We start from the raw sequence: 14,610 nt of genomic DNA on the forward strand, positions 1-14,610 counted from the left end.
GTCATGCATGTGAAAAAAGCACACAGGTATACAGAGACGGCAAGACACCTCGTAATGACCAAGGAATCAAATCTGGGCCCTACATGTGTAATACTTCTCCCAGCTACCATCTCTCTCTCTGGGTTTGTACTTATGGTGTTACTGCAGAAAGACATACTCCTTGATGCCTTTTCAGGAAGTACTGAAATTCCCTTCTTCCTCTTCCAACCAGGCATCACCTAGCAAAGAACTATTGCTCTTTTTTTTTTTTTTTTGGTAATCCATGATACAACAGATCATATTTTAATCAATGAATCCAGGATTAATCTATCAATCTCACCACTTGATGAACAAATACATGACAGAAAAGAGACTGAGCATTTCCCAGCATATTTGTTAGTAATCTCAAGGAGACTCTTTCTAGAACGGTTTGGGTTTAGAGTCACATGCCATCCTTATGTGAAGAGTCCCTTGTGTGAAAAGCCATTCACTTTTGATGAACTGAAGAAGGTTATAAGGATTCAGTCATGGGATTTATCCTAACATTAGTAGAAAAGACACAGCCAGTCTTTGAAAGCTTACTGCTCTTTGAACCTACCCCCCATGAAAGAACTGAGCCTAAAGCAATAAAACATAAGAAATGCAGACAAGCACGATTGTTAAAGGCTCTTTTTCTGCAGTGAAAAAGCATTTTTATTTAGGCTCTTTAATATTTGAGGCTGAAGAATCCACTACAGACTAGCAAAGCAAAAACATGTTAAATACAACAATTCGGTTTATATGAAAACCAGAGTATTCACAATCTAGCTATATAAAGTTATCTAGGATGTAGAAATGTTGGTTTCTTTCCCTTCCAAAGTGAGCTAGTTCTCTATTTTTTGTCTCCTATCATTGGAACACATACTATAAAATACAATGTTGGTTCAACATCGATGAGCCAATTTTATCCTGCACAGATGTTTTATTGTTCAGGATGGGAAGCTATTCACGTTTCTGCTTACCAGTGCTCTAGAAAGGACTGCTCAATCAACATTTTGTACTACTTTTTCTTTCAAATAGACTTTGAAATTGCTAAAACTGGTATCTCAGTTGTAAGTGCACAGTTGTCAAGTGCAATTGTGTACTACAAGAGTCAACAGTCTAAATGGCTATACTTAATAAGGATTGGGGTGAACTGAAGAACAAAACAGCAGTCGGCAGGAGCGTTTTTAGATGCTGCTGACACGTTTAAAGCAGAAACATTATGTAGTATATTCTGGCAGATTGCCTAATTTTCAAGTAATCAGGGACTGCATCGACTTATTCAAAAGCAAGTGCAAAAGCAAAATATTCTATTTATACAGGGCTATTCTATTATGCAGCAGTCCTTGGTAATAGCCAATGTGCGTTACAATGCTGTAGTGTATTAGGGTCAGCATCACACCTTGTTTCCCTTTAACTTAATTTAAAGGCAGTTTAATCTGGTGGCTGAGTCATGCTGGGAAGACTGGATTTAGGGTTACAGATGCAGGAGTTACAAGTATACTTCCTAGCACTGATAGGTATCCTTGCAGATGACTGGCTGTATTGCTTGCTCCCACTGCCCTACCCTCATCACCCAAGTGATCAGAAAGGCATCTGTTGCATAACCTGAATGCTGGTATCCTTACTCACATGCTGGATATGGGCATGGTCATGTGACAAAGTAAATGTCTCCGTCAGTACGTGACAGATGCTGATCTGGTGTCTGACAGTAAATTACATGCCCCACTCTCCACCCCCCATGCTTGGACATGCAGCTGTTAGCTGTAATTTTGCCATTTCGGGGACGTGTGTTCAGTCATACGGTAAGGTAGTGAGTGAGGAATCTTTAACAACAGTGGCAAGAAATGGTTGCTGGTCAGATGAACCAGCATTCTGTTCTGATGGGCTGGGCATGACTTCCACACCGTGGAATTCCCACCTTTGCTTTGTGCAGGCAAATCACTGGATAACTCAGGTTGAAAGAGACAGCTGGAAGTCATCTGGTCCAAACTCACAGCAGGGCACTCTTAGATCAGCACCTTCAACTCAGTGTTCCCCACAAAGTATATATCTGAATTAGTACGAACACAATGCAAACAGAAAGGCCAAACAGCAATACAGTACAAAGAGGAACACAAGGCATTGTGTGTGCAGGTTTTGATGGTTTCATAGGTGCCTTGTATAAGACCCACGTGAGTAGGGAATACCATAAATTCTTAGTGTATAATGACACTGAAATAGGGGAAGTCTAAGAGCATTTTGCAGCTGTTTTGAAAAATGATGGACTTCTCAGTAAGTTGTCAGAAACTGATGAATTACAACTTCTTTCTTCACAGCCTTAAATATTGCTCTCTCCATCCAGGGGCCAGCAGGAAGGGAAGAGCTGGAACAGGACCAGAGAGTGGCTTGGGAGAAAAGTTCCAGTACCAGGATTTTAGCACTTTCTCTCTTGTATATGCTTGATAGTTTCCAGGTCTGGTTTGATTTCTGTCGGTTAGGAGGACATACTGCAATTCCAGATAAACAGGAATCCTGAACGTGAACTAACAGCTCCAACCGAAAAGCTAGTTAAGAGCATAATAGGTTTGCTAACAAATGCGTGTGATTTACTACCTGCCAGCGCAAAGACCTCCCTGTGGGAACAGCATTGCCAGGAAGTAGGGAACTGCCTTTATTTGCATACAGTGCATGGCAAAGGGTGAAAAGAAGGCATACAAACATACACACACCCTGCAGACATCTCCAGCAGCAGCCCATACACGAAGAGCTCCAATCACATGGAGACCTTTTTTCACAACAGCCTTAACTCCATCTTTTAAAGACTTAACAGCTCTCCAAGAAGGAATCTAAAATAAGACCAACTCATATTGGCTTCATAATTGATGCTTGCTCAGAAAAGTTTAGGCACAGGCTAACAATTAGCAACAGATCAATACGGCTTAATTAGAGAAAGTGCTATCTTGCTGACTGCTAAATTACTTAATGTCATTACATCCGTAGCACCCTACTGACAGAACTTCTTAGAAAAGTTCAGATGACCAGAATAGGAATGAAATATTTAGCTGTCCACAGCAATCTGGATACATCTGCTTATGTTAATGACAGATACACACTATAGATGGGATGAGTCACTGGAAAATTCACCATATGCAGAGACTCTGTACCTCATTTAAACCATCCAGTGCAGGTGTGAAATTCATTCCACAGACCACCTCAACCTGTCAGAAATTCCTCTCTTAACAAAGATGTGATCAACTCTCATATCCTGAACTTCAGCTTCAGTTCTGACACTAGAGCAATGGGAATTTAAGTAAATTTGACATTTCTATACGGGATGCTAGTAATGTTAGAGAGGCAGAATTTGTAAGTTAGAAGTGAATTATCTTACCTGCAGTGTCAGTGCTGCTCTTGCTGGACACAATTTTCATCATAATCTTCTCACTAAGTAATAAAAAGAAAAATGATAATTTTAACATACTAACAATAAAACTGTATTGAAGTTTATAATCAGCAAATTAAATGGCCTTGTCTAGCATATACATTTTTGATTTAAATCACCAGTAGCTTGTCAGTTGCTTTTTTTTTTTTTACAATCAGCTTTTAATACAAGTTAAGCAAGGAATGCAGTATAAGCAGTAGAAAGCACAGAGATGTAGCTACATTGATTCGTTTTAACACAAAGAAGAGTAATGCAGTTAATCTCCATCTATCATTTGGCATATTCTTCCTCTCTGCCTAGCATTCTCATGGGGATGATGAAGATATTTAAAAATGAGCATTAAGGATTTTTTTACTATTACAGTCAAATATTATTTTGTTGATTGATTACTAAAATAATTACAGAGAAACAGATTTAATGAATTCTTTTTTTACCTAGAAGCATCTTTGCTATTACTTGTATTTGGCCCTTTAAAAAGCGCAGACTGAACAAGACCAGTTAAACTGGCAATCTGTTTCTCCATGGCTTGTATCCTCTCTCTGTAAGACAAGAGAATCGTTTGTTAAAGCCAGGTATATTTGCTTTCAGACTTGTTTTTCTAGGTGAATGATTACCACAGGATTGGAAAGACACTACAGAGCTTGTGCAAAGGCCCACGGGTACCAGTTTGCATATACCTTGTTGCAGCAGCTTACCGCATCTTAGTTTGGACAGCTTTTGCATGGTAACAGACAATAAAAAAAGACATCTGCTTCGTTAAAAAAGAACAAAACAAACAACCACCCAAGTAATAAACTTCTAACGATCTCACAAGACAGGCATCTAAAACAATCAGTTAATGCCTCTTGGAACTAGTGAAAATAATCTTTTTCTGCATTGCATGTATTTTCGCTTTTGCATACACCAGGAAAATAATTCTGCCTGTATATAAGGTTTCAGGATTAAAGACTTTAACACTTCTTCTTGTTACTATTTTTACTTTCCCCAAACCCAGGATTTTTGTCTGCAAAGCATTTAATCTGCCCATGCTGACTACTTCTGAAGCCAAATCCTTTGCACCTGACATCACAACTGTCTGCCTTGGAAAGGACAGCAATGTGACAGACAGGCACAGGACACCAAATGCAGACTGTACAGCAACATTATCATAAAACAGATTGCTTTCATACACATATCCTGAAAAATTCATAAAAGGAAGAGGAGAGAATGAAGAACTGTAATAGGTATGGTCAGTGTTTTCCATAGGTGCCAAAGGTCACGAAAACAACAATGTCTATTTTGGATACGAAGGCTAACATTTGTGTGTTTATCTGTTTACATAAATGCATCTATTAGTCAAGTACCACGTGACTTCCTCAATGGCCTCCAAAATAGCCTTAAGCTCACACAATGACACACAGCCACACATCAATATGGGAGATCAGACAGGACCTTCTGAAAATACACCCCTATATGCCAGCGGTTAAGTGACTGGGGAGACATACAAAAGCAAATCCTAACAGTGGGCTGTGAATTTGGAAGATGACTCAGAACAAAACTTCTCAAAAAGCAAGTGACTAAGACCAGCAGCAATGATGCATGGAAGAAGATGGGACAGACACATGCAGCCCCAGACTCAGCCTGCTGCAGGGGCCATCCATCACCACTGCAGCATCCTGGGCACATGGTAGCAGCTGAACTCTGGCTACCCAGCTCCAGTTGAATGCCAATCAGTAAGGGCCATGTAAACTCAACAGTAGGTACCAATACCAGGCAAAAGCAAGCTGACATGGTACAAAGAGAGTAACCAGCCCAGCTTGCAGTCAACCAGATTACCAAGGCTAATTATTTCATTCACATGAGATTGAAACAGAGCTTTGCTGGGATAGTGCAGAGACACCATAGCCAGGAGAGACACCAAGACACTCGGGCATTGTGAAAACAGGGGAGCAAAACAAGTAATGAGATGCTAACAGACACAAGGAGGGAAGAAATGAGTGCTCAGTCAGTTCCCAGCCAGCAGACATGCTTTTACTGCAATTTGATACAGTGGGAGCATCTTACTTTTCTGTCTTCATGTTGAAAGGTATTTTGAACGGTGGCGAGAAGACTAGTGAATCTGACCTAATTCATTTCAAACCAAGAAATACGTTACAGTATTTCCACTGTCATAAGCTTTAAAATAAGAAACTGGTTCAGGCTACAGTAAACTTTGGAACAAAACAGGTACTAAAAGCCTGGGATAAATATATTCTAACAAACTCTAATGCAGCATTTTTGACACTTAATAATGAAACTTTTTTTTTTTTTTTTTTCCCCCAGATAATCACCACAAAACCTTCCTGGAAATAATCTCAATTGGAAGTCTATCTGTTTTACTAATTCATAAATATGATGTTTTTTCCATCCCACATTCGATAATCTGGAAACAATTTTCTGCTTCAAAAGAGATTATGGTAACACAAAGCTGATCTTGTCCTTTGCCATGAAATCTAGGAAAATATGTTGTTAAGAGGGAGAGGGATGTTCCAGAGATAGGAGATGATGAAAAACGAATGAAATACTGGAATCAATTGCACAGAGCACATTATTTTTCATGTGGTAAAAGCATTAAGAATGTGAAGAATCTGCATGTGCTCTGGAGTTACTCTGTTAAAAGACAAGGCAGGATTTTCCTGCAGTCGTTTCACTGTAATACCCAGGCTCGTTATGGCCATCAGCACCAAACATCTCAAAAACAGGTGTCTGAAAAGGAGGTGCCTTTTAGGCATTAAATCAAATGACCTGATTTTGGAAGACCTGGTAGTCTGACTGATGGCGGTGGGAGGCAGCGTGCTCCAGCACTGGCAGGCAGGGACACAGCCAGCCTGGCAGCAGGGCTGTGCTTGGGGCTGATGTGTCTGAAGGGCTAGGGGCTCAGTCCTGCCACCCATCACACGGGGTATGGACGCTGACTCCTTCCACTTTGGCTTCCCTGTGAAAGGCTGGAGCAACCTCTGCTCCAGAGAGAGACAACGAATACTTTCTTCATCTTGTGCCAGGCTGGGGTCCATCAGGGATGCCGACACTGTCATGACAGTTGTACGTTTTTTGGTTCTCAACACTGTATTCTCTACTTCTCATTGTGCTCCTAATGGAAGGAAGGTGGGAGGAACAGCCTGCTCCACCATCCCTTCCTGTAACGGGCAGCATGGGGCAGACCAGCACTCCAGTGGCATGGGGCAGAGCAGGGTTCCCAGGGCACAGGCCAGGTTGGCACTCTAGTGACATAGGGCAGGCTGGGACATGGAGCACCAGGAGGGAGGGTCAGGCAGAACAAAATGCAGGGTAGCATGTGAAGGCCAAACTCCGTTTCCAGATTGATTTCCCAGATAACCTGCATCTCTCCACCACCCAGGAAGAGCAGGGAGGGTCTGCTGTACAACACTTGGGAAAGAAATGGCTATTTTATCAGCCTGAACACAGACAGGCATTGTTTTACATTGTTTTCCTGTGAATACTGGGAGAGTCAGAGGTAGCAGCATGGTAGGGGAGGTAAAGAAGGTGCAAGGTCAGAAGCAACTCCCAGCCCTAGCAGGCCCCTCTGTCAGCCTTGGCTTCAGCCTGGGACAGGCCTTGACCAGCAAAGGAGGCAAACACCAGCCTGTTCTCCCTAGCAGCCTGGTCCACAGCTCCAGGTCTGGGTACATCCAGGGCCCTGTGCTAGCATCTCACTCCCCAGATTCAGCAGAAGCAAAGCAATCCCTTTGTTTCTCCAGGGACTGTGCACTGAGGCATCAAATTTCATCACCAGCTTTCTTCCTTACAGCTTCACTGAGGTTTCATGTCATTCCCTCTACTGCAATTAACTGGAAGTAATCCCAAGCAGGATACATCATATTGATGAACTGGTACCCACTTCTCACAGCAATGCTATTAAAGAATGACTTGCATGTGTCTTCCCTTTCCTAGGGATACCTTTAATATTCACATCACTGAAAAGATACTTCATACAGACACAAACTAGAACTGGGCTGTGTAACCGTTTGTGTTCTTGTCTGACCCTAGGCTGTGCCACAGAAGACTGGCACTATGAACTAACTGGCACACTATTCTGGAGAAAGATTTTCAGTGACTTCGTATTTTATAGTTAAACCCTGCGTGAAGCCTGTACAGTAATCAAAAAGAGGGTCAGAGACAGGGGAAAAAAAAACATTTCTTTCTACATTACCCTATGAGAGAAACATTTCATTAGAAATTTTTCTATCTCACTGGGAAAAGAAAGCAAACAGGAGTTTCCCAACGGCTTCCCTAGAATCAAGCTGAAAGTATCACAGTCAGACTTTACCTCAAAGTCCACCCAAAACAGCAGAGTATATATCCTGGAAGGGCATGATGCAAAGACCAGCAGGACTCTTCTGTACTCTGCTCTCCTCCCAGGTGGAAGATACACACCAGTGAATACTTCCATCTTCTAAAGATTAGGTTAACTCAAATTTTCTACAGCTTGAAGCTAAAGGGAAAAGGAAAGCTCTGAAGCACTGCCAGCTGTGATACTGCTTGACAACTATTATCCAGGAGCCTGCATCTTATTTTCTACAAACAGTTCCTCCAACAGAAGCCAAAGTACAGTTTACCTTTCCTCCACCCTATACTGGTCATTTGCATTCATCTTTTCTGCCTCTTCAGAACATTCAACATCTTTAACAAAGGAAAATGCAACTTTGGCCTTATACATCTGCAAAGTCCACTTTTCTTATCCAATTCTCAGTGCATTCTGATGAAGTCTCCCACTGTCCATGACTTTACAGAGCATGACCATTTTTTCCTAATGCACAGGGAGTCCATCCATACTTCAACATAACAAACAGTAAAGTGGTTTTCTGATGGGAACAATACCAAATAACCTACATGTTGCCATTACACCTGAGTCTTGAACTGCAAGCCACAAGCTGTAAATGTGATCCCATTTTCTGATCAGTTCTGCTATCACCTTTTCTCACTAATGTGGCTTTATGCCACATTAGAAGAAGAGGGAAAAGTTGTGTTCAGGCAGAAGAGAATCACAGTACACTCCTGAAATGCTTTTGGAGAAAAAACATCCTGTAGAGCTATCTTGCTATTCTAACAACTGAATTTTAGTGAGTAGCAGCATTTATTATACACATATTCAGCACTATCAAATAACCTAGACTTTTTAACACAACACGTGTTTTAAATGCAAAGGATGTAAGTTAAATGGCATTTAATTTAATGCACTTTTGGATAAACAGCTTCTTTTCCAGTTTATCAACATTTAAACATCTACTTTGCCTGTAGCAACTGCCAGAATGGTCTACTATAAGCTATATAAATGGGCCATCAAAAAATATGACAGTAAATTCCTGTTTAAACAACTCATGCTCACTCACAAGAATTTACTCATCCTCCCTGCAAGCCTCTGTTTTAAGGGTTAATAACTCCTCGAAGATGAACAACTAATATTTTTGTGCATATGAATACTAACATACTTTATTCTTTTAAATCTCCCTGAACTGGTATCTTCTCACTGTTCTAAAAGAGCTTTATATGGAACTCTTCTGGTAAATGAATTACTGTAAGAGTTTATTCAATGCTTTATATGGCAGAAATAGCTACCTTGAAATTATCTGAGGTAAAACAGATACAAGAATGAATTACATGAAGCAATTAAAACCTTCTCAAATCTGGCTTAAATAACAGGCTTCCTCAATATAAAATTAAAATGGGAACCTCCAAAAGAAGAGATTGGAAATACCGGGTTTTATCTTTTGTTCACCCAAATCTGCCATAATTAACATGCCAAAGGAAACGGACCCATTTTCTTCCACAAAATCAGGATACGGTCAAAGAGAGGTCTGGTCTGCTGTAAGTACTTGACATATTCTGATAAAATACACATATATCCCTCTTCGGTCCCAGACTGGAAAAACTAAAGGAGAATGAACAGGGAAAGAGAGATTCAGTTTAACTTCTGGTATTGTGACTGTCCGCTTTAATCTTTTCTCTGATCTATACTTAAACTATGCATTGTCCTGAGGCTGTGCCAGTGCTACTTCAAGGTAATTTCCATTAAGTGATGGCACAAGACATGTTTTCAGTGTTCTCAACACACTCCACTAGGGACTGAAGGAACAGCAGTGCTGAGATGATGGGTTTGGTGCTTGCAGGGTCCTCAACCCACTCCTGAATGAGTGGTCTCGGTTAGCAAGTGCACAAATGCAAAAGACCTCCCTCTTCAGTATTCCCAAGCCTATGAGATACTCAACATTCCCTTTTGCTGATGCCCCACACCTGACAGTCTCTGCATGCAGGCTGACTGAACGCACCAGTCACTTTCTGTGGCCTGATGTTTAGGCTCTTTGCACAGTCATCAGCAACTGGAAAATGTGCATGACAGAGCAGCATATGCCTCATTTTAGCATGCCTTAAAGAGGATGAATTCAGCCCCATCTCTTCAGTCCCAAAATATTCTTACAGAGGCAAACCTAGCTGTACTGCTTATAGGTGTAAACTGTAACCCATTCACAACAAGTATAGGATGCCTTTCTGCCATTATATATGTCACTTTTCAAGTGTTCATAACAACCCTTTCCTGCTGAAGCAGGAAAGGAGTACCTCAGCCTGGACACCCTTAGTATTCCTCAATCTCAACAGTATTTGCTTTCAAAGTTTATGAATTTATTACAAAGCTAAAATAAGGCTTAGAGCACTTTGTGTCTACAGAACTCAAACCCAAGTCCCAATATTGCAGTGGTTAGAAAGCATACCAATTTGCATGAACTGCTTTGGTATTTACAACTATTTTTTAAAAGTCACACCTTCTCAAAGTTAAAAAAGTTACAACCTATAAGGGCAGCTTCCAAGAATGATTTTTTTCAGTGACGTGTGGCTAATGCACACCATGCTGAATATTAAGGTCATGTATTTATTTGGAAATGTAATTATGCAAATGCTATTTTCATCACTGTAAATATATTCTGGGTCCAGGACTAAAACACCTGGTGCAGAGCTCCTCTTAAGGAGCTCCAGAACTATCTGTACAGTTGCTCTTTATATATTCACAAACACACAGCCTCATACATATCTGAGTGAAGAGATGAGATGCCCAGAGGGGAGAAAGAAAGACACAGATTGGAAAGTTATTGGTGTCCTCCCTCATTTTCAACCCCCTAAGAAGAAATTTGTAAAATTTTTGATCTGAAGCTCTCTCTTGGATTAGAATTGGCAAATCATAGAATCACCTGGTTTGGAAAAGACCTTTAAGATCATCAAGTCCAACTGTTGTCCCAGGACTGCCAAGTCCACCGCTAAACCATAGCACTAAGGGCCTCATCTACAGGCCCCTACAGGTTTAGTGGTGGATATATACTACAAATATAGTACAGATTATTTAAATATAGTTCAAATTATTTCCTATTTGTAATAATGAAAGCTTGAAATGAAATTTCAGACACCTACACCTATTTTTTTGAAATAAATACATACAAATCAGGTCTCACTGACCCTAGATTGCAATATGCCCTAACTCATGCTCTTGTGTCAACATAACCACCAAGCTCTAAGTCTGTAATTTTTGTGGATGTCTGATTTTGTTCTGTCCTCCATTTTTTTCCAACCAATGGATCTCTCAACACATTCATTTTTCTGGCCAAGTGTGGTCAGAGGTGGTTGATTCTTGAGCAAGTTGCTCAGGTGGAAGGGAAGTTTGGAGGCTATATGAAGCTCCGTATCTCCACAGTGGTTAAGGAAGGCACCAGTTACCTTTGGCCTCTGTGAGCTCAGTTTTTTCCAGCTATTCATCTTCGCTTCCCTAAAGAGCTCTATAAAAGTTAACAGCACAAACAATATGCTAGAGATTAGTGCAACTCATACAAATACACAGCAACTGATTGGCAGTGTAACGATTTTTCTCTCCTAGGGCTGGGTCTATGGCAGGAGAAGCCTTCACAGACCTTTGAGTAAATCTGGTCCTTAAAGAGACAGGAGAGATCATTGTCATTGTTGTCAGTGCATAAAAGTTAACAACAGTCAGGTCACCAACTATTTGTGATGCTGGAAAAATCACTTGGAACAGCATTCACGTTTCAATTTCTTCCCTGGCACAGAGTCACTCTTCTCAGCAGTTTCACCTCAAGGAATATTATTGTAAACAACTGTCCTATTTTTATGCAAATTCATGTTTTACAGGAGATAAGACACTAATGATAAATTCTTTCCATTTCCGAACAGTAGATGAGAAAAACTCCACTCCATAAAGAACCAAAATTGTAATATCAGAGTGTCATTCTTAACGGGGGTGAAATATATTCCCTTATTAGCAGGAACAGAACATCATTTGTTCTTGTAACATGATCTGGTTGTCTGGAAAGAAAACCCCTACTTAATCATTTTATTTTATTATATTTTTTCCAATGACTGAAATTTACACAAATGAAAATAACTAGGGATTTATCATGGGTTGACAATACTTTCAGATTAATATCGGGCAGTGTTGCATCTCCTCTAAATTACTAACTACCTTGTCAGATGGCTAATAAACGCTGCAGCCCAGTGCAGCAGCCTCCTACACATTACACTGTCCCCTGGGTGCTAAACGACAGAAGATGTGTGGTTTAGGAACATTTCTCATTGCATAAATTAGGCCCCAGCTCTGCCTTACCTTGTCTCCTTGTCCTTGGGCATCACAGGTGACCCATAGCCAAAAGCCTGCTTGTCAACTGGAGAGGGCACCACCTCAGCCATGCCTGGGTGGCCAAGGGTGCTCCGTGCTTTCGCATCCACAAACACAGGTGGTCCTGGCTCCTTTTTGAAGGACTGGCGGCTGGGGGAAGACCTGTCAGGTTGGATAGTGTGGGGGGGAATGTGAGTGCTATGGTGAGGATGAATATCAATCATTCTCATGTCAGCCATCCTGTGGGGTGAGGCAGGAGGTGTTTTAGAGCCAAGAGTGGGCAAATGGCTCTCCGGGTACTTCCGTGACTTTTGTCTGTACAAGGACTGCTCCAGCATTTCAGGCTGCATAGAGGGGCTGCAGTAAGTGCTTGATGACCTCATGGCACTGCGATGGTAGGCTACGATGTGATCGGGGACATCGAGGGGGTGTCCGGTGTGGGGTGCAGCCAAACTCATCCTCCCCTCGTGAAACAAGTAGGGGTCACCGTACAGACCTTCATTTCGGATCAGGGCAAGGTTTTTGTTACTCATGTCCTCGTCTGGCTTCACATCCCGTCTCTCCAAAATGGCGCTTGGGCTGGGAGATATCGAGCGTGAGGCTGGCACACTGGAGAGCCGGTCCCTGGGGATGGTGGCGTTGCCTGGCACACCCACGGGTCGGCCCCCACCATAGGGAATCCTGGATGGAGAGGGAGGCATGGAGTGGGGTACCGGGGTGGAGGGTGGAGAGCTGGGCATCGCGTGTGGAGGGTGCGTGGCAGATCCAGGGCGAGAAGTATTTGGGCCATCTCGGCCCATATAAGCAATTTCCCTCTGCATCTAGAAAGAAAAGGAAAAAGGCATGAGATATAATATTACTGAATGTGTAAAACATAATGTGGGTTGTGACAACCTTGACATCTACAAAAAAAGCAATGGAAAGAAAACAAACCCTCAAGACCAAATAATTTTCCATCTGCATAAGTAAAATACTTTGGGACCTCAGTGCCAAAGAAAAAGAATAGCAACTATAAATAGCAGTAAAATGGGCTGCATGTTAAAGGAATACAAGAGTTTTAAAAATGCTTTTATTTACACAAATACCATTTTATCTTAATCTGATATTCATAGCTACCGAAGCTGAAGTCATGGGCTTCAGTGCGAAGGTGTCCTAAGTACATGGAGCCAGTGACAAATTGAAACAGTTTATTGATCAAACACACAGGCTAGAGTTCAGTGATCCCAAACCAGGAAGAAAATGCCAATGCTCTGGCATCACAAACACACTTGAAATCCTTAGACAAGAAAAATAAATATTACAACTAATAAGCCATTTGCTTCAGCGCAGGATGTAGCCTTTTGCTAATAACTTGATGCAGTCTTTGTTACACAAAGCACAGGAGAACAATACACAAACCTTTATTGACTGCAACACAGTCAGGTTGCATGAAAATGGTTTGACCCTATACTACATGTGCTATGGGTTTCCTTCATTGCAAAGATAACAGTACTTCAAAGAGTTTCCAAAGCACACACTCAGAAAGTCACTGAACATTTCATCATAGTTTTCTAAGCAGCAGCGGTAACTGCCAGCAGTAAAGAATGAGCAAACAAGGAAAAGAAAGGGAAAACTTCCATACCAACATTAGTGCTTTGCTAACAGAGGCCTTGGCAAAACTCTGCAATAGATACATGTGCTTCTGAGACTGTAGCATCTCACCCTGCTCAGCAACAACCTCTCTAGATGGCTGAACACTGATGGGTGCCCATGAGGAAGACGGGAGAAATTCTCCCTCTAGCAAGCATCGTGCCTGCTCTGGTGCCATTAGGATAAGGTGGATAAACAGGGAGATGGAAAAAGTCAGCTGGGTTCCATCAACTACATATGAAAAGAAAAAAAAGAATAAAATCACAGCTTCTAAAACTTGTGTTGGCAATTTCAGCTTCCCTCTCCATCACTGCCAGGGGATTGTAGAAAACTGAGCATCACCAAGCCCTACTACACGTTCTTAAAGTTACAAAATACACACTAATGTGCAAGTGGAAGCTGCTGCTCTAAGTCTTCACCATTTTTCTCTCCTCTCGCTCCACACTTTGACTGGAGCTTGTGACTGGGTTCACTGCAGTTACAGTGATCCATGGCTGATGAAGCAAGAAATTATGCTCTATTCCTGCCTCACCACAGGTTTTTTCACTGCTAAGGGAATTGCAATGGGGGTGTATAAACAATAGCTGCTCTGATCACAGCAGTCTCCACACTTGGGAATTAAAAATGACATTCCCCAGGGCAAGAGATCAACAATCTGGAGTATCGGGTATCAGAAAGAAGAAAGGAGATAACCTGATTATGGCAGCAGCAATAATAAGAAAGTGTAACAGAACAAAGGACCGCACTGGGATGGGTCACAAATGAGGCAGACAAAAGTCATTGAGCCAAAGGGGAACGTGGGATTATTTATTTTTTTTTCATTTGCACAGAGAATCTGTAGTTTAAAATAAAATATAACTAGACAGTATTAATAAAATTATCAGTGGGTATTCAACATAGTTTTCTATGG

At 41.4% G+C, this 14,610-nt stretch overlaps 1 protein-coding gene across 19 annotated transcripts in view; it reads right to left on the reverse strand.

Annotated features, from left to right (window-relative positions):
* Nucleotides 1-14,610, reverse strand: part of KIAA1217 (KIAA1217 ortholog) — a 373,707-nt gene that overhangs the window by 39,026 nt on the left and 320,071 nt on the right. For 15 of the 19 annotated variants that reach the window (XR_009746054.1, XM_061468242.1, XM_061468241.1 and 12 more), the window contains 3 exons: nucleotides 12,060-12,892; nucleotides 3,856-3,960; nucleotides 3,371-3,423 (listed from right to left, as the gene is read on the reverse strand). Coding sequence is in view for 18 of the 19 variants with exons in the window: in XM_061468242.1 (XP_061324226.1) it covers nucleotides 3,371-3,423; nucleotides 3,856-3,960; nucleotides 12,060-12,892 (991 nt within the window). In the remaining variant the exon portion in view is untranslated. The remainder of the gene's footprint in view (nucleotides 1-3,370; nucleotides 3,424-3,855; nucleotides 3,961-12,059; nucleotides 12,893-14,610) is intronic. The other 4 variants (XM_061468237.1, XM_061468244.1, XM_061468253.1 and 1 more) reach the window with 1 other exon arrangement.

This window comes from Pezoporus flaviventris, unplaced genomic scaffold (genome assembly GCF_033815535.1).
Source record: "Pezoporus flaviventris isolate CSIRO_AGI_PZ_B2104156 unplaced genomic scaffold, CSIRO_AGI_Pfla_v1 ptg000047l, whole genome shotgun sequence".
Lineage (NCBI taxonomy): Eukaryota > Metazoa > Chordata > Aves > Psittaciformes > Psittacidae > Pezoporus > Pezoporus flaviventris.